Source organism: Podarcis vaucheri (assembly GCF_965113315.1).
Source record: "Podarcis vaucheri genome assembly, chromosome: 3".
Taxonomy (NCBI): domain Eukaryota; kingdom Metazoa; phylum Chordata; class Lepidosauria; order Squamata; family Lacertidae; genus Podarcis; species Podarcis vaucheri.
The window spans coordinates 26,798,916-26,821,027 of NC_138761.1; the positions used below are offsets into that span (position 1 = coordinate 26,798,916).

At 45.1% G+C, this 22,112-nt stretch overlaps 1 protein-coding gene and 1 long non-coding RNA gene across 5 annotated transcripts in view; both read right to left on the reverse strand.

Moving 5' to 3' along the window:
* The window catches only part of KCNH1 (potassium voltage-gated channel subfamily H member 1), a 233,148-nt gene extending 221,180 nt beyond the window's left edge, over positions 1-11,968 (reverse strand). For all 4 annotated transcript variants that reach the window (XM_082217421.1, XM_082217420.1, XM_082217419.1 and 1 more), the window contains exon 1: positions 11,730-11,968. In XM_082217421.1, coding sequence (XP_082073547.1) covers positions 11,730-11,802 — 73 coding nt within the window. In that variant the 5' untranslated portion in view covers positions 11,803-11,968. The remainder of the gene's footprint in view (positions 1-11,729) is intronic.
* Positions 1-22,112, reverse strand: part of LOC309529766 — a 589,156-nt gene that overhangs the window by 528,602 nt on the left and 38,442 nt on the right. The window lies entirely within an intron of this gene.

The following is a 22,112-nucleotide window of genomic DNA, read 5'->3' on the forward strand; positions in this document are numbered from 1 at the left end:
ACTGGCTGTGGCTGATGGGAACTGGAGTCCAATAACATCTGAAGATTCCCCAACCCTGTTCTAAGATGATGAAGGAGTTACGCCTTCGTCTTTGCAAAAGCAGAGCAAAGAATTATCCCTGATTTTCCCTTTGTGAGGGAAGAGAGTGGGGAATATTTTTCCTCCTGTACATAAATCATACGTGAAAGGCACCAGAAACAAGACAGTCCCCTCGGACTAACATCTAGTGAACTCCAAATGTTGTTTGCTTTTTGCATGGACGAACAGAGCCTTCAAATGGGTAGAGCCTCTATTGTTTATCTAGATTATTCATCTGAGCTATTGTCAGTTTAGAAGGACTGGCTTTTCTAAAGCATGGTAAAGCAGCTGCTTGATATATCAGATACGCTTTTCTCCTTTTCCTATGATACTGGATAGGACCCAGGATCATCTAGTGAAGCTGAACGTTGGACAGTTCAGGACAGACGAAATGAAGACAATCAAGGGCCTGGAAACCAAGCCATATGAGGAACAGTTGAAGGATCTGAGTATGTTTAGCTTGGGAAAGAGGAAACGGAGAGGAGATACGATAGTCATCTTCAGTCTCTCAGGGGCTGTCACATGGAAGAGGGAACAATCTTTTCTCCTGCTCTGGAGGGTAGGACCCTCTTGAGGCCACAAGCTACAAGAAAGCATATTCCGACTTAAACATCAGGAAGAACTTTCTGACAGTAAGAGCTGCTTGACAGTGAAACAGACTCCCTCAGGGGACTGCGGACTCTCCTTTCTTGGCCGTTTTTAAGCAGAGGTTGGGTGGCCATCTGTCAGGGATAGTTTAGCTGAGATTCCTGCATTGCCGCGACCATCCCAACTCTACAATTCTATGATTCACACAGCACAGAAACTACAGAATTCACTGCCACAAGATTTGGTGATGGTCCACTGCAAACTCCAACTTGGACAGCTTTAAAATTCATGGATGATAAGGTTACAATTAGCTACTAGTCGTGATGGTTGTGCATTACCTCTGAATCCCAGTTTCAGAGAAGTTGGATCCTCCTAACAGAGGGTCCATGTTGTGCTCGGCCCCTGAAACTCTTCCCCAACTGGCTTGTGGGCGGAGCTTGGTGGTGGTGGTGTCACAGTTATGCCACTGGCCTTTAGCCAATCGGCATTGTGGCAAAGGTTGGGGGTATCTATTTGGCAGCACGACGTAGGGACCTCCTTTTGCTTCGCACTGCCGAACACCCGCCCACACACCCACTAATTAGGTCGTGTTTGGCCTTGCTTTGGTTGGTCACCTGTTTTGGAACGGGGGCCGGATAGGAATTTTTCCCAATGTGGCAGATTGGCTGTGGCCACTTGGTTTTTGCCTACCTCTTAGCAATCGTCACAACTTTGTAAGGTTTGGCGGTTAGGCATTGGTTTAGGGGAATGTGGGGAGGGGAGGTGCGGCCATCACCTGCCCCTCCAATGAATAGGGTATTCCGTTAAAGGAATCTGGGGGTCTGGATCTCGTCCGAAGTCCAGAGAGGGGCTAGGGCTATGCCAAGAACCCAAGGAACCCCAGGGCTGAGTACCAGTCAATATACACTGACGGGGATCCCCCTACTGGTTGTTTACCCTTCCAGGCTTCCTGCGGGGTGGGGAAAGAGCCAGTTATAGTTTTGATACCAATGCCTAAGTCAATACCAGTCACATTTGTGCATTCAATAAAGTTGTGGCCAAAATTTGCCCATTAACATTTAAACTAAATTCTGTCTCCACTGTGTCTTTATTTCCATGAGGGTTTTGGGGCTCGGAGCACAAACACAAGTGGCAAAAGTGCTGTTGCACTCAGTTCCTTTCTGTGGGCTTCCCACTGCGCTGGCCATTGTGAGAACAGAATGCTGGACCAGATTATCTGATCAACATTACTTTTCTTGTCTAGTTGGACACCGAATGCGCTTTGACCTGAATTCAGGCATGCCTTGTGGGGTTGGGTAGGGAAGAGTCATTTAAATAAATCCCATATTTAACTAAACTAAAATTACGTATACGTATATACGCAATAGCAGGCTAACTCATCACGTTTACTGGAAAATCAGAAAGGAGAGGCTGGCAACTGATGAAATACAGCAGAAATACAAAATGGCAAAAAGCAATCTCTTTTATTGCTGTTGGCAACTATGGATTTGTTTATAATACACAATCAAGATTCAGTGGTTCTTGTCCACAAATTTCCCTTCTAATGAATGTTTATTAGGGTGTATTAACCGCCCAGTCTTGCTTAGACAATTCACTAACTAGAGAGAAAAATACTAGCTATTGGTTAGATAATTATTATCTGGAAAAGGGTACTTAAAAAAAAAAAAACATTAAGTGGTGAAAATCAAGAAAATCCTTGACAGTAGATGGCACCGTTCTTCCAACTCACTTCTGATGCACTGAATGGGTATCAAAGTTTGGAATAAATTGCTGGTTGTCAACATGGAGGTCAATGGAACTGAATACCAGGTATTTTATATTTAGGATTGCGGTGTCAGGATGCAAACCACTCACAATGACTCTAATGGAAGAGCAGATCGAAAAGGGAAGATGCAAAGGTTCTTCGGATGGAGATTGTGGTAAAAATAGCTCAAGGTCACAAGGGATCAATGTTTGTTTTTTGGTTTGTTTTTGCATAACACAATTAAGTTAATTGTATAAACCCTGCACTCCTCTTAGGGTTGCGCCATTTGATTGTATGCAAGACATGGGACAATTTAGAAATTTGTGCTAATAATAGGGTGCTTTGTGGAGAGCAAAAGCTGGCTGGTGCCTTCACATTTCTTTTGTTATCATTGCACAGCCTAAAACGGTGCAGAGAGAGTGAGCGTATTGCTTCTTGACCACGCTCCTCTTTGGCAAGCCTTGAACCATTAATTTACAAGGAACTTTCAGGAGCCCTTCCAACACATTCATACTGACAACACTCCTAATGAATGCAAAGGCCAAACTTTATAGCAGTTGGGGCTGCAAAAACTGACCGGCGGTCGTAGAAATCTGAAACACGCTTGGCATGCTACCAAAGGACACTGTGGGGAGCATCCCTTCCCAATGGGCTCTCAACAGCTGCCCTCTTCAGAAAATTTAGGGTGTGCTGAATTTTTCAACTTTCAAATTCTAAAAGGGAAAGGTGCCATAAAGTTGCAACATGACTTTAAAATTCAAAAAATATTTTGATTATATGATTTAGTTTTGCTTGGTAAGTAAAATGTGTGTAAAATTGCGTAGGAATCATTAAAAATGATTGCCAAGTACTTGCAGCTCCATTATTATTACAGTACAGTGGTGCCCTGCAAGATGAATGCCTCGCAAGACGGAAAACTTGCTAGACGAAAGAGTTTTCCGTTTTGGAGGTGCTTCGCAAAACAAATTTCCTATGGGCTTGCTTCGCAAGACGACAATGTCTTGCGAGTTCCTGCTGTTTTTTTTTCCTCCCCCCCCTTTTCTAAGCCGCTAAGCCGCTTATCAGCTGGTCCGATCAGCAGATAAGCCGCTAAAAGCCGCTAATAGCGCTAATAGCACTAATCCGCTAATCCATCAATGGGCTTGCTTCGCAAGACGAAAAAACCGCTAGACGAAGAGAATCACAGAACGGATTCTTTTCGTCTTGCGAGGCACCACTGTAGTATTATTATTATTATTATTATTATTATTATTATTATTATTATTATTATTATTTAGCATTACATGGCATTTCTGAAAGCACTGTGTTTTCATCAAACATATTCCCTAAACCAGTCAGCTTCTGTAGGTGGAATGTGAGGGCACCATATTCTCCCACTCCACACACCAAAAATGTCTTGGACTCGTCCTGAGTAAGACATCTACAACATCCCACTGAATTTACAAAAGAAAGGGGGTGGGGTAAAGTGCAGCAGTGGCAGCATTCTGCAGAAAGCATTGTGATCTTCAGAGTGCGTGGGCTTTCTAAATGTATTGGCAAGGCCGTGAAAGAGATCTTAGATATTACAGGCACTCAGAACCAATACTTACATCTGTAACCTGCTGTATACCACAAGGATAGATAGATATAACAGCAACACGGCAAAACGTTACTAAAATGAAAACTTTATGATTCAGTCCATTTATATTCTCTCTCTTTCAGATCAGACTAATTTCCCGCCCTGTTAGGTGGTCTCTTTGTGGCCCATTACAAAAAGCTTTTACCAAATCAAAGAAAAGGCCATGTGCAGCTTTCCTTTCTCCAGCTGATTCATGAGCTTTTTTAATGTTAATACAATCACTCTGGCAAAAGATTGCCTGGAGTCCCTTTGCAAATTGACATTCTGCAGAACAGTGGAATGACTCTGGGAACAATTATTTTGGGGTTCTTGTTTTTAATGTTTTCAAGAGTCCATGTGGGAGCAGTTGTGGCATCAATTGGTTGATTAGCCCCCAGACTTTTCCCCTGATCTACACAAGAGGTCGCAGATACCTCTGTTTCCACTTCTTTTCTGCTATGAAACTGTACCAGGGATTGGGAGACCTGTTGCCCTCCAGATGTTGCAAAACTCTAACTCCCAGCATCCCTGACCATTGCCCATTCAAGCTGGGGTTCATAGGAGTTGGGGTCCAGCAACATTTGGAAGGTCACACACTGATCTACACAGAGACCAAGAGGTGGCAAAGTCAGAGTAATTTCCCCATCTTTCCCTTTTATAACCTGGTCCACAGTTTTGGACATTATTTGAAGACATACTTGGGGAAATGTCCTACTGAATGCAGTGGGGCTTGTTTCGGAGTAGACACATGTAGGACTGTTAGAGATGCCAACATTACAAAAAAGTCACTTAATATAGAAAGTCTTGCCCCCAAATGGCAACTAGACATTCTGTTTTGGCGACTGTAACCTTGGTTTAAGGAGTCATTTGGCACCTAGCTTACACATCTGAGTTTCTAACATTGGTTAGAATGTTGGACTAGGACCAGGGAGACCCAGGATCAAATCACCAATGAGCTACAAACCTCACAGAAAGGGTCAGTGGTAGGATACAGACTTGCTGTGCAAAAGGTTCCAACTTTGGTCAATGGCATCTTCATGTAGGGTTGGGAGAAAGCCCTTCAGAAACCCTGGGAAGATGCTGCCACTCAGCTGTGGACCTCTCATCCTTGCATGCAGAAGGTCCCAGGTTCAGTCTTTGCCATATCCTGGCAGGGTCATCTATAGAACTTCTAACTGTAGACACTAGCGCTGGTACAGTACAATGAACTTCATTGTACTCACAGATTTCTCTTTCCACCAGCACATCTTCATAATCTGATTTAGAATGATATTGACTTATGTTGCAACATTATCTTAGACTCGGTGGCATTTTTGGTAGGCGACGTTAAACATTCTGTAATACCAAATAATGAGGAACTGCAATAACATGGAGAAGACAGTGTGCGATCTTTTAACAACAGCCAAAATTCCAATAGCCACTAAAGGTCGGGGTAATCAAGTACCAACTATGAAAGCCTGGCTAAATTAAAAGGTGGGAAATGGCTGGGATGGTTAGAGAACTTGAATTATTAGAGATGGGAAAAAATAAAAGTAGGGGGGTTGATCAGTTATTGGAGACACTCCCTGGAATTGAAAGATAAAAATGTATAAACAATACGAGCAGATGTGATATGAGCTAGAGATGGCTTTCAGTGGTGTTCACACCACTGGGAACAGGTGACACACTAGAGAGGACACTCAGCAAAACAGCCTCCTGCCTGCAGCATCACTACTGCTCACCAAGAGATGCAGGAGCAGGAGGTAAGATGGCAGTGTAGCCAGGACTGTGTGGACCACCAGCAGGAGCATCAAATTCCTGCTGCCACCTCACCCATCCTAGTAAGTGGCAGCAACACTGCTACTGCGAGGCTCTTGAGAGCCACTGTGGTATAGTGGTTAGAGTGCTGGACTAGGATCTGGGAGACCAGGGTTCAAATCCCTGGGATAAACTGGGAGGGAGGGAAAACTATGTTCGTCACCTTGAGCTTCTTAGAGGAAAGGGGTGGGTTATAAATGGGACAAATGAATAAATATTGCCGCTGCATCTCGTCCCCACTACACGAGCAAAGACTGTGAATGTCTAATCAGGTATTTGTTTTGGTTCCTTGTTAATGTTGATTCTATTTTTATATTCTGTTGGGATGGGATCTGGAGTTTGTTTACAAAAAACAATCGCATGAAAAGTTGCAAGCAGTTCTGAAATTAATATTTAATGTATTTTAAGAAAAAATATTTTATAGTACAGGAAGTTTATATGTAAGTGTTCCTCCTAGTTCTATTGAAATTAAAAGGTTTGTGATCTGTGCTTGGCACTTCAGCAACGAATGTGATTTAACAAGAAACTGGTGCATATAAAGGAAGCCTGTTATGTGATTTATTATATAGTACTATTAAGATCAATATTCAGTTGTTGGAAGCTTGTATTTGTTGTTGCTGGCATCTTTCTGTCTCAAGAGACATTGGAGTGGGCCTCCGGGGGTGAAGTCAGACCACTGAGTTAGCAGCACCAAAGTGACCTCCTTGGGGCGAAAACTTGGGCAGGGTTTATGGAGGTCCTGGGCTGCCCAGGCGACAAGACCCCCTTCTTGTCTTCGCTGATGTGGCCCAAAGGAAAGGAAAGCAATATGTTTGGCACTAGCTTGGCTGCAGGAGTTGCTGGAAGGAGGTATACAAGCTGCCATCCAACTGCCTTAGGGACTCCACTCCAGATTTCAGTACGGTTTACTACTTAGCCTTTTCTTCTCCCAAAGATATCACACAAGGCAGCAAAGGTTTCGGATCAGAGTTTTCCTTTTCCTAGATGGGCTGCCTTCCCAGGTTGATGAACCCAATCTGCCCCACACTTCCCCCCTACAGCACCTGCAGAAACCGCCTTCTTGACTGCTGAACCCACTGTTGGTCTCGTCTTCTTAATTCACTGGAGCCTGTCTTTTGATGCAGGGGAAGTCCCTAACTCAACTTCACCTGATTTAGCCAGCCATTCAAAGCCATTTCCCAGGGGGTGGTCACTGCCAAGTGTTATTGATATTAATATTTATTGTGTTGCATAATGCAGTCATTTATGTTATGATATATTTAATCACAATATTGATCAGCAGGAGTGGCTGTCCCAGGAGGGCAGAACTGAAGCAATAGCCTCATGGCACTTTCACTAGTGACCCACACGCATCCCTGCATTTCTCTCTCACTTTCCTTCTTGCAAAAAGTCCTCTCTTTGGGGGAAGTGAGTCTGCTGTGTGCAAGACCTCCCGAATCAACTGTAATTGTGCAGCCTGAATTGCTGGTATGTGATTGAATCCTATCATTCTGAAAGCACCCTTTCCACCCTCCATCTATGGGCATCTGTAGTAAGTCCTCTCATGTAAAGCTAGAAACATAGGAAGCTGTCTTTCACTGAGTATAGCTGCCCTTCAGAATATTCAGGCAGAAGCTTTACCCAGCCCAACCTGGAGACACTGGGGATTGTACCAAGAACTTTCTGCATGCAAGGCAATTGCTCAACCATGGATATATACTATATGCATGCAACCAAGAACCCCACACATGTAGGTTGGAGGAAAGAACCACTATTTACAGATGCATTTATTCTACATGAATGAAGACCTGGAAAGGCTGTGCTTGATATGCTGAGACGTGGCTACCACATTAACCTGCTGCAAGTAGAATCATAGAACTGGAAGGGAACCCAAGAATCATCTAATGCAGCCCTTGCAATGCAGGAATGTGCAGCTGCCCCATACAGGAATTGAACCTGCAACTTTAGCCTTACTAGCACCACACTCTCAGCAACTGAGCTATCCAGGCTCAAGTAAATTGCAAGCTAGAAAGAATCCACTAGAGGGGAAAGGCAACCAAGAAATAAGTGTGCCCTGCTTCTAGTAAGAACTTTAAAAGTTCCCGGCTAAATCAAAACAAAGTCCCATCTGGTCCAGCATCCTGTTCTCACAGTACCAACCAGAAGACCACAAACAAGACATGAGCGCAACATCTCTCTACCAATTTCTGCTCCCCAACAACTGGAATTCAGAGGCAGACCATCTCCAATACTAGAGTTAGTACATTCCACCCTAACTCAGTAAAACTGGATAAAGACAGAAACTACCCCAGTGCAACAACAAAATGCTGGAAAACAAGCATTCTAATCTTCTGGCTGCTATTGAATCTATGGCTACACACACACACCATGTGTGTGGCTGTCCTGGAAAGCAGATCTGGACCTACTGGCCATTCTCTGGATCATTTGCAGTAGATTGGGGAGGATTTCTGATTCCCAGCTCTTGAACTATTATGGCAACAAAATGACCCCCTGCCCACACACAGCTCCAAACTATATTACCAATATGAATTGGGGCAGATTTTTGTGTGGAAGGCTCCATTCAGGTCTCAGAATTCTTGAATTCCCAGATGCAGAATTCTGTAATTATAGATGCATGTCCCTTGCACCCTTCTACAGGTAGATACATGTCCTTTTGCAACCCCCTGGTTGATGGATCTTGGGAGTTCTAGCAAATAAACGTTGAAAGCCAGAAGTCTGCCCACCATGAGAGTCTGTTTTAGGAACTTTTTGGCAGCCATTGATGAATTTTGATTAAAGGCAGTGGGTTTTGCATCAGGCCTCTTATTGGGGGAAGGAAAAGGAAAGTCAAGGACATGTCAATTTCCACACAGCGCTTTCTTCAAAATGACATTTTAATGATAATATTATTCAAACATGAAGGCAGGCGCTAGGAAGTTAGAGGAGTTTTTTTTAAAGTTGGTGCTGATTGAATGGCGTATTCATCTGACAACAGTGAAATAATTTGAGGAGAAGAAAGCACTGGCCATTACTGTGTTAATGACAAGTGATATTTCTCCTCTCCTCCCAAGTAAAACCTTTCACTTTTAATGATGGATTGGGGCTGGAGGGGACTAATTTACATTTTGAAGTGACGCATCAGTATACATTAATGTGATCGTGGTTTGCATGGAGAACAATCAAAAGGTGATTTCCTCTACAGTGTAACCCATTTAAAACAGCAAAGTGTTTCTGGAAGTTATTAAAGTTGTATATCTGCCTTATCATTGTGTAGCTGAATCCCCCCCCCAGCATCTTTAGAGGCAGTGTGCCTTCCCCATTTGGATTCCAGCCCTGCGTCTCGCTCATCAATACTTGTGCCAATAGCTCTTATTTGTTCAAGTAGCTGCAATTAATCAAACTGAAAGGAAGGAACTGGGTCATAATTTTGCAAACACATAACACTGGAACGAGCCTTTGGGAGAGGAGGAAAAGGTGCCTGAACCTAAGGGCACTGCTGGATCAGAGGAAAGGCCTACCGGGTGCAGAATACTCTTTCCTACAGCAGCCAACCAGGTGTCTCTGGGAAGCCCTGAATCACAAGATGCGAGAGCCCTGTCTAGCTGATATTCTGGCCTCTTCAGTATTCAGAGGCATGGTGTATCTGATCCTGGAGGTATCATATAGCTATGGATAGCTTCATCCCCCATGAATTTTCTAATCCTCTTTTAAAGTCATCTGCATCTTGTGGAAGTGATTCCCATAGACTAAGAACTTCGTTTTGCTTCTCCTGCATCTCTCACCATTTAGCACATCCCTCAGTTCTGGAAATATGAGCTGGGGGGCGGGCGGGAGAGAAACTTACCTCTATTCACTTTCCACACACTATGCAGAATTGTATACACTGCTCTCATATCCCCATTGCCAATCTCTCTCTCTCTATCTCTCTCTTTGTAAATGGAAAAGACTCAAATGTTGTAACCTTTATCCACAGGGGAGTTTACCAGGTCCTTGATCATTTTGGTTTTCTGAACCTTTTCCTGCTCAATGACATCCTTTCTAAGGTGCGGAGCCCAGAACGCACATAGTATTCCAAGTGGGGTTGCGCCATAGATTTGGGTAACGGTGTTGTGATATTGACAGCATTGTTTTCAATCCCATTCCCAGCAATTTGCCTTTCAACGGAAGAGGGGAATTTGGACAGCTTGTCATGTAGGGGTGGTAACAGCTGAATCTGCTGCAATTTTCTCTTCTGTGTAACTGTTCAAAGGAGAGGATCCCTGCCCTCCTTTACATTCACACACCACAAACCTGGCGAGACAGCAAACTTGCAATCAGCAGCCCTCCAGAACTCTCATGCCAACAGAAAGGTGAAAGAAAAATCCACTTCATAAAATAAATAAATCCAGACCTATACAGAGACAGGCACGTCTAACCCTATATGGGTTCGAGCTGGTACCATGTTTGTTTCGATTGGCTCAGTGCGATGGAACTAATGCTAATGTGGCTTTAAAATTCGTGGGTCATCCTGTTAGCCTGAGAATTATAAGGCAGGGACAAGCCACACACACACACAATTCAGAGACTAAGGTCCTTCCCACCTCAATTTTCCTGCTCTGTTTACCAAGTGGAGGCTGTTTGTTAGGGAATACAAACATGCAATGGGGGTTTTAATTAAAAATAAATTAATTAATGAAATACAATAATAACAATAAATGACCTCAACCAGAACTGTTTCTGATCTTTCAACCAGAACTGTTTCAAAATTCCCTTTAGCCATACTTAAGCATTTAAACAACTTCCCCCAATCAGTATCTTCTCCTGAACACACAAATGTGACTTCTCACTGTGCACTAGATTCAGCAAACCAGATTATAATGACCTGCAAGATTCTTCTTGTATAACAGTGGCTTATTTGAATGATAGGAGGGGGCTTGGAGCCAGCCAGGGACTGATATTAGTCAGTACTTAGTCTAAATTGTCAGAATTAACCTTCAAGAGCATTCTAGCCTAAAAACCTCTCTCTTTACCCCCCCACCCCACCCTATGGAAGTATCAGCCTATTTTAAAAAGAAACAAAACAAATGTAGAAATCACACCCGTTCGACAACTACATAGAGATACGCATCAGGGTGTCGTCCCCGTCCCCCCATTCCTGCTGCACTTTTAAAGTGTGTGGCTGTTATTTTAGACAGGTTCTCCCTGTCGGCTTCCACCTGCAGGGAGGTGAAGTCTGGAAGGAAGCCTATTTAGATCCAAGCGCCTCTCGCTCGCTCGCTCGCTCTAGCTGAGGATCTCACTACAGCCTCCGCAAAGAGAGACTCCCAGGTCTGCATAGCACCAAAAACCTCAGTAACAAGGGAGGGGACAGCCCCTGAGCAAGCGAGGCGGGGGAGTGGGGAGGCGAGAGAAAGGGGAAGGACTCCCCCAGGAAAGGGAACGGAGGAGCATTCTCTCCCCAACACACACACACCCTGCACACACACACACACACACACACGCACGCACACTGCAAGGAGTCTACATTAGGACATCATCCCAAGAGCTCGGGAGCAGGAGGAATTATTGCTGATCTTTTCCCACCACCAATCCCGCCCTGAACAGCAGCAGCATCCCCCTAAACCGGCCGTGCAACAACACCTCCCCAACCCCCCAAAACAGTGGCATTTCATGGGGCCCAGGAGCCTTGCGGGGTTTCCTCTGAACCTGCCTCCTCACGGAGGGATCTGGACCACTTTTTCTTCTGTCAGACTTCTCCGGGCTCCCACCCAAAAGGCATCCCCACCTGAGCCAGGAGGAGCTCCGGATCGAGCCCGAATTCGCGAGTCCCGCATTGGGGCCGACCGGGGACGCATTCACACGTGCACGCGAACACCGCCAGCAGCGCTCCCTGCATTCTGCCCGGGAGGGTGGTCCTCCCGGCTCCCTCCCCGTCCCACCGCCGCCGGGATCTCCTTCTCTCCTCACCGTTGGATCTCCTGACGATGTTCTCCAGGAAGGTATTCTGGGGAGCCACCAGCCCTCGCCTTCCCCCAGCCATAGTCGGGCGCGCTGGCTCGGGCACGGCGGCCGGGCGAAGCTAGGCGCTTGCCTCTGCGCGCTCGTCTTCGTCTTCTTCTTCCCGCTCTGAGCTCCTCATGGTCCCCTCCGGGCGGCTTTGCAGCATCAGCTCCTCTCTCGCGCCCAACCACTCAGGCTCCCTCCTCCCGCGCCCGCTCGCTCGCTGCATCCCCGCTCGCGGCCGCCTCCCAGCCGCCGCGCCTGGACCTTGTCCGGCAGCGCCCTCTGCCGGCCGGTCGCCCAACAGAGCTCGCTGGCAGGAGGGCTTCTTTGGAGCAGCTGCCCTGAACAGGCTGATCGGGTTGCATTGATTCGCATCCCGAGCTGACCTCTGGTTTGTTCCAAGGGAAGTCTCTCTGACCTCAGTTGGGCTCGCGCCCAAGGTTCCCTGCCAGGTGGACGGCGCTGGCCCGAGGTAGTTCGCTCTCTTTTCCCAGAAGCATAGAATTGTAGAGTTGGAAGGGACCCCAAGAGTCAGGACCCCAAGAAATGCAGGAATCTCAGCTAAAGCATCCATGACAGATGGCCACCAGATCTCTGCTTAGAAACATCCAAGGAAGGAGAGTCCACAGCAGGCATAGGCAAACTCGGCCCGCCAGATGTTTGGGGACTACAATTCCCATCATCCCTGACCACTGTTAGCTAGGGGTGATGGGAGTTGTAGTACCAAAACATCTGGAGGGCCAAGTTTGCCTATGCCTGGTCCACAGCCTCCCGAGGGAGTCCATTCCACTGTCAAACAGATCTTACTGCCAGAAAATTTTTCCTGGTTAGTCCGAATCTCCTTCCTTGTAACTTGAAGCCATTGGTTCAAGTCCTGCCCTCCAGAGCAGCAGAAAGCAAGCGTGCTCCATCTTTCATGTGACAGCCCTTGAGGTACAGTGGTACCTCGGGTTACATACGCTTCAGGTTACAGACGCTTCAGGTTACAGACTCCGCTAACCCAGAAATAGTGCTTCAGGTTAAGAACTTTGCTTCAGGATGAGAACAGAAATCATGCGGCGGCGACACAGCAGCAGCAGGAGGCCCCATTAGCTAAAGTGGTACCTCAGGTTAAGAACAGTTTCAGGTTAAGTACAGACATCCTGAACGAATTAAGTACTTAACCCGAGGTACCACTGTATTTGAAGATCCCAGAAGACCTGGGATAGCTCAGAGCATGAGACTGTTAATCTTAGGGTTCTGGGTTCCAGCCCCACGTAGGGCAAAAGATTCCCGTATTGCAGGGGGTTGGACTAGATGACCCATGGGATGTCAGGAGTTCAGCCTACACTCGAGTAGGACCCTGGTAGAAACACATGCCCGACTGGCACGTTCTCTCCCTCCTGGTAGATTGTTCGGGAGCTTCAAAAGCTTCTGCCCGAACATCACAGCGACCGATGCCAACAGACACCGGCACACTTAGGGATCCGCAGAGTTTGCACATCATGTGTAACAGACCTTACATGTGTAACTCAACATTTTGGCTAATCTACTTTATTTACATATAAACACACACGGAGCACTGCAACATGGCTCTCGCTCTCTCTAACATCAGACAGCAAAGAGGAAAAGAACAAAGGACAATAGTCCCACTTTATGGAACACAGTAACACAAATATCCTGTCTCCATCACTTCCCACTCTGTGGAGTCAAAACATGTACCGTCATGTGATAGACAACAATCCCATGACTGCAATCATGGAGCAGGAATTCTAACATGGGGGTCCCTTCCAACTCTACAATTCTAAGGGCTCCAATGGCACCCCCCCCAAAAAAAATTAACACTTTAAAAAGTCTCCTGACCATTCAGACACCAGCAGCGTCTCCCTCGTGGTGCCTCATTTCCCCCTGCTGTATGGAAGGCATTTAGATCTGGCCCACTCCTTAACTCAGGGCGAATGGCAATGCTTTGAAACCTACCTAGAATGGCCACTTTAACATGAAAGAAATCAGCCCCTCCGGTAGTGAATTCAAATAGTAAGTACCCATTGCTACGTAGCCAAAATAGGGCCCTGGGGGACAGCTCAGCATGTTTGGTTTTTAGAAGAATAAAAAAACAAAACCCTCTACCGACAAACAAGCGAAACAATGAGACATAAGACAGCCCTAAGAGGACTCAGGATGCTCAATGTTTTGTGTCTTATCGGTACAGAAAAGTAGGGAAACAGGATGGGGGGAGGTGGAATGGAATGGACCACCCCGGAGTGGTACATTGCTAGCGGGCTGGCGGAGCCCTGAATTGGAGCACTCCTCACAGGTGAAGACACATGGCAACATTTCTGCAGAAGATACACTTATTACCAAACCTAGTACTGTACTAGCCCTTCTTCCTTATCTTAACAGACTTTAAAGCCAGCTAGTGAAAGTTAGGATTGTGTGTAGCCTATATGACAGGACACAAAATCATTTTATTTTGGCACCTCCCCCCACCTTTTATCCACACAACAATCCTGCAAATTTGACTAGGCTGTGATGGTGACTGGGCCTTCAAAGTGACGCTTTTTATCCCAGTCAGCACCTGTATTGGATTTGAAATTGTTTTTATATTGGCAATTGCCTTAGCTGGTTTTTCTTTTTTTTAAATATATAAATGAAAGAAATAAACCAGTAAGCTCTGCGGAGGACCAAGAATTGAGCCTAAGGCTCCCCAGTTTAAAGCACCCTTAGACCACTTTAACAGTTGTTGTTGTTTAGTCGTGTCCAACTCTTTGTGACCCCATGGACCAGAGCACACCAGGCACTCCTGTCTTCCACTGCCTCCCACAGTTTGGTCAAACTCATGCTGGTAGCTTCGAGAACACTGTCCAACCATCTCGTCCTCTGTCGTCCCCTTCTCCTTATGCCCTCAATCTTTCCCAACATCAGGGTCTTTTCCAGGGGGTCTTCTCTTCTCATGAGGTGGCCAAAGTATTGGAGCCTCAGCTTCACAATCTGTCCTTCCAGCAAGCACTCAGGGCTGATTTCCTTAAGAATCAAGCGGTTTGATCTTATTGCAGTCCATGGGACTCTCAGGTTAACAGTCGTAGCTTCCCACAAAAAATGCTGGGGAACTGTCATTTGCTAATTGGGCTGGGAATTGTAGCTCTGTGTGTGGTCTCCCAACAACCCTCAGCTCCCTTAACAAACTACAGTTCCCTGGATTTATTTGGGGAAATAGTATCAAAGTGGTATATGAGTGCTTTAAATGTATTGTGTGTGTGTCCTTTGTCCAACTCACTTTAGCCAAGACATTTGCTCCAAAGTGACACAGTTGTACTGTTCTAGTTGCCAGTTGACTATTCACCTTTGGTGAGCAGGAATCATCTTCAGGCAGCCTGACACAGATTTTTTAGAATGGGGGAGGGGGGGTACTCAGTCATTGTTTTCCTTTTAAATGATATTTTTAATTAAATTAAATATACCAATTAAATGATATACCAGTTAAATGATATTTTTAAGACAGATAAGAAGAAATGTTTTAGTTATGAGATATCAAGATTCCAAAAAGGTTTGTTGGGAAATAGTGTTAAATTACTGTCAAAAATGTGTAGATTGCTCTTGGAAAGGCATACAAAAGATGAACAGGTTAAATCTGTAATGATACACTGGGCAACAGATTGCAGATTCAGACTGCAGATTGGGAGAAGTTATAGAAAATAGATTTGAAATTTACGGCATGTTGTACACTGAAAGAAAATTATATGAAAATGATGTGCCAGTGGTATTTGACTCCTAGTAAGTTAGCAAAAATGTATAGAACAAGTACAAATACCTGCTAGAAATGTAAAGAAAAAGAAGGTACCTTTTATCATATGTGGTGGTCGTGTAAGGTAATAAAAGCTTTCTGGGAGATGATATATAATGAACTGGAAAAAATAGATTCAATCCTAAACCTGGATACCCATGTTTTGGTAGCAAAAAGCAATGTTTTGGGCCAATTATGGAAAGCTGGCCAACTGTGTTCTTTTCTGGAGATGTCAGATGTGGCCACAGTGACACACACATTAGTCTGGAGCTAGCGGAAGTTGTAGTCCAAAGTGTGGGGAGGGCACTGGGTTCAGAGACTTTTGACCTAAAGCTATAACATTCACCAAAATTATCACAATTTTGAGCTACTATATTTTTCTCCACACTTTGTGTGTGTGTGTGTGTCTGTATCTTAATTCAAGCTATGCCCTTTCTTTAAGTTTCTTAATCTTCTGAGAGTTTGATCATATAGCATTTTCTCAGTTCCTCCTCTTAATCTCTCCTCCGGTGAGTAATATTAAATGAACTTCTATAGATCACCTATTGATTTTTGTAAGCACTTGGCCGTACCTTTTCTACCTGGTGCAATTATGCTTAAATGTTTCCATTAAATATTACTAAGGAGTATCATATTTAATACCATAACTGTGCAGCCACGAATGTAACATTATGTAACAATGGACATTTTTCTTGTAATACTGCAGTTTTAGTCTGAATGCCGCCATGATATTTTATATTTAAATGCAATTTATAAAATATAAATGTGCGAGTGGAATACAGAGTAATTAAAATAAACCTTCTTCAGATGTTTCTATTACTTTGCTTCTGCTTTCCCTAGTAGGCTTTAAACTCAAAAATGTCTATCAATGAAAAACTGCCTAATTGCTTGGTTGGACTTGGCTTTCCTCTGTAGTAACAGATCAGGCACATATTTAGCCTGGCAAGGGAATAATCTCACTGACGGTCTCGTTAACAGAAGCTTTCTGCTTCATAGAGGAGCCTTTGGGGAGTTTGAAGGAAGTATGCAATATCTCCAGTTACAGATAGGTAGCCGTGTTGGTCTGCCATAGTCAAAATAAAAAATTCCTTCCAGTAGCACCTTAAAGACCAACTAAGTTAGTTCTTGGTATTGATACCAAGAACTAACTTAGTTGGTCTTTAAGGTGCTACTGGAAGGAATTTTTTATTTTGACTATGCAATATCTGACAGCATAAGATACTGGAATACAGAAAACGAAGATGATTTTCCCCCACCTGCAAATGTGACTTCAGTTTGGGAAGTTACATGCCATCAGGTATCCCACCGTTAGGTAATCAGGCCCAGCAGCAGTTCCCAACATGGTGGGATAAATGCTAGGATGGCACCACCTCTTCTGCCAGGCTGCTGGGGCCACTGGGGCAGCATATTATATGACTGTTAGGTGGAAGCCACTCTAAGCAGAGATACACACCGGTTTGGTGTGCATGTAGTGTCACTTTCTGCCCTACTAATGATGCTGACTCTGCCCCTGGTACATGAACACTGGGGACTGGAGGAGCAGCATTAATCTTGAATTATGTTGCAGAGTTGGGACGCGGGTGGCGCTGTGGGCTAAAGCCTCAACGCCTAGGGCTTGCCGATCGAAAGGTCGGCGGTTCGAATCCCCGCGGCGGGGTGCGCTCCCGCTGCTCGGTCCCAGCGCCTGCCCACCTAGCAGTTCGAAAGCACCCCCGGGGGCAAGTAGATAAATAGGTACCGCTTACCAGCGGGAAGGTAAACGGCGTTCCGTGTGTGGCTCTGGCTCGCCAGAGCAGCGTTGTCACGCTGGCCACGTGACCCGGAAGTGTCCCCGGACAGCGCTGGCCCCCGGCCAATAGATGTGAGATGGGCGCACAAACCCCAGAGTCTGTCAAGACTGGCCCGTTCGGGCAGGGGTACCTTTACCTTTACCTTTATGTTGCAGAGTTAGCACACAACTTGGAAGCTGTCTTTACTGAACCCTTGTAGGAGAGCAGGCTTACCTTGGTTGCAATCACACAAGGGAAACTTGGTACCGAAAAACAAGACACTAAGTTTATTGTAGGAAATACTGTACATACTTGGGCAGAAAAGAGCTAGTTCTAGCAAGCTGGGATAGAGTTGCAAGGGAGCCATACTAGCTGCTTGCACTTAGCAGAAGTACCGTATTTTTTCGTATGTAAGACATCCCCATGCATAAGACGCCCCCTGACTTTTGGGGAGCCCAAATTTAGAAAATGGGCATATGCACTATCTGTGTATAAGACGCACCCAGAATTTCAACCTTATTTTAAAAGTAAAAAAAACCTAGTCTTATACACAGAAAAGTACGGTACAGGTATAGTACTTCCAAAGATTTCCTCTCTACAAGAGGGTCTGAAAAGAAGGAAGGAAGCAAGAGCCACAAATTGAGAATAACCATGTAACATTAGAGGAAAGGTCAGTACAGAGGTCAAAGGACAGTGAGGCAGTTTAGGAATCTTGGAAGTTTCCTTCTCTATCTGCTTTAACCTCATGCAACCCCCTTAGCAAGCTGAGTTGCATCTCTACACTTCCCCTAATTAACATTGTAGCACCAGCTACAAACCACAAACCACCCACACAACTAAGGGGTGCGAAGACTGGAGGCAATTTGTGCAGCTATCCTCCGCAAAAATAAGGCTGTAAAGAACCACATTCAAAGCAATGTTTTTTATACACTTCCAGATTACACAGGTGATTTCTATTCACCAGTCAAGGGATCACAGCAATCTTAATAGCTGCAACCCAATGTCATAATCCTAAAACCAATTAAAATCATTTGGATCTTCAGATCAGCCCTCATTATAATATCATGTGATTGCATGTAACCATTTTTCAGTGTCTTTCTCTATTAAGACTTTGACTAATTTTCCTATTCATTGAATGTCTCCAAATATCTCCTTTCATCTGTCTACAAAACAATTCAAGATTAATCACAATTGTCATGCCTAGCTGATTCTCTTTTCATGCATACAGTGGACACCATAAATTCTAACCATTTATTATTTTCAGTGTTTTGGAACATTAATTACATAGCACAGGTCTTTTCAGTTTAGCTAGGCCATAAACTCAAAAGAAAATGGAATCGTCAAGATTATGGTGTTTTATGAAATTATTTTCTCCATCATTAACATATGCACATTTATGCAAATTTGCCTCATGAGCCTGTACCCTGTCTTTTAGGGATCTACAAATGGTCTGTATATAATACTACAAAATTTGGTTCCAATTGATTTTTTTACATTACACATCACCTAAATATTCCCTAGTATATAGATATTCCCTAGTATATAAAGACCATCACATTGCTCTTTATTTTTGTTCTCCGTCTCCCTAGGGTCAAGTTATGTGTGTTCTGATTAGGACTTTGGACAGACTCCAGTAACTTCTGAATTTTATATTCTCAAACATGGGGAAGCATCGACTTGTTTTGTTTTTGTCCTGATAGCACTGGATGCACCTTACAATATGTCTTGCACCTTGATAGTCAAACTTAGTTGTACCTGCAAAGTCTTCTATATTATGAGAAGCTGCATACTTGGGAAGCAACTACACTATTCACAGCTTTTTCTTACATCCCCACACTCACCTTATTTAACTGACGGGTGGTCCTAATAGAAGTACAGTGGTACCTCGGGTTACATACGCTTCAGGGTACAGACTCCGCTAACCCAGAAATAGTACCTCGGGTTAAGAACTTTGCTTCAGGATGAGAACAGAAATCATGCTCTGGCGGCGGGGCAGCAGCAGGAGGCCCCATTAGCTAAAGTGGTGCTTCAGGTTAAGAATGGACCTCCGGAACGAATTAAGTACTTAACCGGAGGTACCACTGTATTGCCCTATATTCTCATGTGGCTCATGGCGTCACTCGCTCGGTCCCACCTCCTTTGCCTTTCCTGGAGACAAACAAGCTCCAGAAGCCCCTTATATTTCTGTGGTGGGCAGGGAGGAATAAGCCAAACAAGTTGCCAGAGCAGGGCGCCACCTAAAGGGCTTCTGTTGCCTGAGGCAGCTGCTTCATCCCACCTCACAGGTGAGCTGGCCCTGCCTATGTGCTTCTAGGTATGAGGGAGAAATTTGATTTAGCTTGCATTTAAAGGTGAAACAAAACAATCCACACTTTCCAAAACAATATATGTGACGCGGCAGCTAAAAAAGCCAATGCAATTCTGGGCTGCATCAATAGGAGTATAGCATCTAGATCAAGGGAAGTAATAGTGCCACTGTATTCTGCTCTGGTCAGACCACACCTGGAGTACTGTGTCCAGTTCTGGGCACCACAATTCAAGAAGGACACTGACAAACTGGAACGTGTCCAGAGGAGGGCAACCAAAATGGTCAAAGGCCTGGAAATGATGCCTTATGAGGAACGGCTAAGGGAGCTGGGCATGTTTAGCCTGGAGAAGAGGAGGTTAAGGGGTGATATGATAGCCATGTTCAAATATATAAAAGGATGTCACATAGAGGAGGGAGAAAGGTTGTTTTCTGCTGCTCCGGAGAAGCGGACACGGAGCAATGGATCCAAACTACAAGAAAGAAGATTCCACCTAAACATTAGGAAGAACTTCCTGACAGTAAGAGCTGTTCGACAGTGGAATTTGCTGCCAAGGAGTGTGGTGGAGTCTCCTACTTTGGAGGTCTTTAAGCAGAGGCTTGACAACCATATGTCAGGAGTGCTCTGATGGTGTTTCCTGCTTGGCAGGGGGTTGGACTCGATGGCCCTTGTGGTCTCTTCCAACTCTATGATTCTATGATTCTATGATTCTATGATATGAGCCAAACCACAGCCATCCTTCAAAATTTGCTCTTTCAATAAATTTTGCAATACAGTAAGCTGTACAAAAATTGCTTTCCAGTCAAGTAACAGGTTCAAAGTCCATGTTTGGATAAAAATGTATGTATTAGTGAAAATAGTGTACAAAAATACATTGCATAAGGGGAAATTGTTTTGCCAAATGTGTGTATAAGGTAAAAGTACATGCCAAGATTTGTGTTTTAGAAAGAACTTGCACGGAAATGCTAAATTTTCATGAGAACTTGTTTTTTTTAAGAATGAAAGAAATAAAACATTGCAACTGATGTGAAAATCTGGAGAACTGAATTTAAGAATGGGAAAGAGACACAGAGAAAATGAACTTGACATTCAACTATCCTGCGTTTCCTCTAAGCTCAAGATGGTGGATGCAGTTATCTTCCTGCACACCCACAATTTTATCCTCAGCTATCATGTGAGACAGTGACTAGCTCAAAGCCACACAATAAGCTAAATGTGGATTTGAACCTGAGTCTCCCCAAGCTTAATCTGACACACTAACCTACAGTCACTGTGATATTTAGATGCAGCGGTGTATGGCAGTGAGCCAGGTATATATGTATGTCTCACCTACATTTAGCCCTTTCTAATGACATGTAAGAGTATATTCACATGGATTGTAAAGGCAACAGATGCAATACATGAATATGGATCAATCACACAACAAATTATACACATGGGGGGGTTGGGTGAATGGCTCTGATATTTCATCGCTTGTAGAACTGGAACGGGAAACCTCAGTCTTGGGAGACATATGTGACACCCCCAGGCCACACAGACCTCACCAGCTCTGTTTTGCACCTTCCTTGAGTGTTTTCACCTGCCTGAGATGTGTCTTTGAATTCTGACACCTTCTGCCTGCTTGGAGAAGAGGTATACAAAAGTGTGCACATAAATACATTAATCGCTCTGCCCGCTTCTGCCTCTCACCCCACACCAAAGGGAATACGGCCCTCCAACTCGAAAATGTTCCCAATCCCTGATGCAAAATATGTTACGCCAGTATATGAAAAAGTCCAACGCCTTAGCTCGAAATTCAAAACAGTATGCTTTGAATGCATCATAGGCCAGTTTCCCTGCACAGGGAGTGCACGCTTGCCTTGAGGGGAACCTGAAAACCTGAAAGTGTGCCATATATTGGGACCCTGAAGAAAGTTCAACAACCAATGCTTTGCTGGTTGCTTAAAGCAAAGCCAAAACGTGGACTGCTGGCGTGTCAAGCGACGTGAAAACTCCCCTTTCCGGAGTTTGTTCTGCAGTGTCCCATTTCACACGTACAAGCCGTCCCGCGATGACTGACGGATGCCCAAGGGCGGCCCCACAGGCCGCACGACGCCTGTATATTGAAAATCGGTTCCTTGCCGCACGAAGCCCTTTGAGCACACGTGCAGCACGTTTCCCACATGCAGAAAAAGTTGCGCTAAGGCTTCACGTGTAGGAACCGCGACTGACACGCGGGGAGGATCTTATCCGAGTCTGGAAGCTTGAGCTCGGCGGCTCTCGTCCCTTCTCCCGGTTGAGGGGAAGCAGGCCTCAAAGCCCCGACGCCGACCAGGCGTCCCAGCCCCTACCCTTATAGCTGCCCCCCCCCGTAAGCCCCGCGCTTCGGCCCGTCCTCTCCCCTCAGAGGCGAGGCCCCGGCCTTCCGAGGCGCGGCGCGCGGCAGACGACAGGCACCTCCGTCCCGCCTTCGCCCCCTCTCTCTCTCCTCAAGCTTCCAGCGCGCGAGGCTAGATCCGGCTGGGCCGCC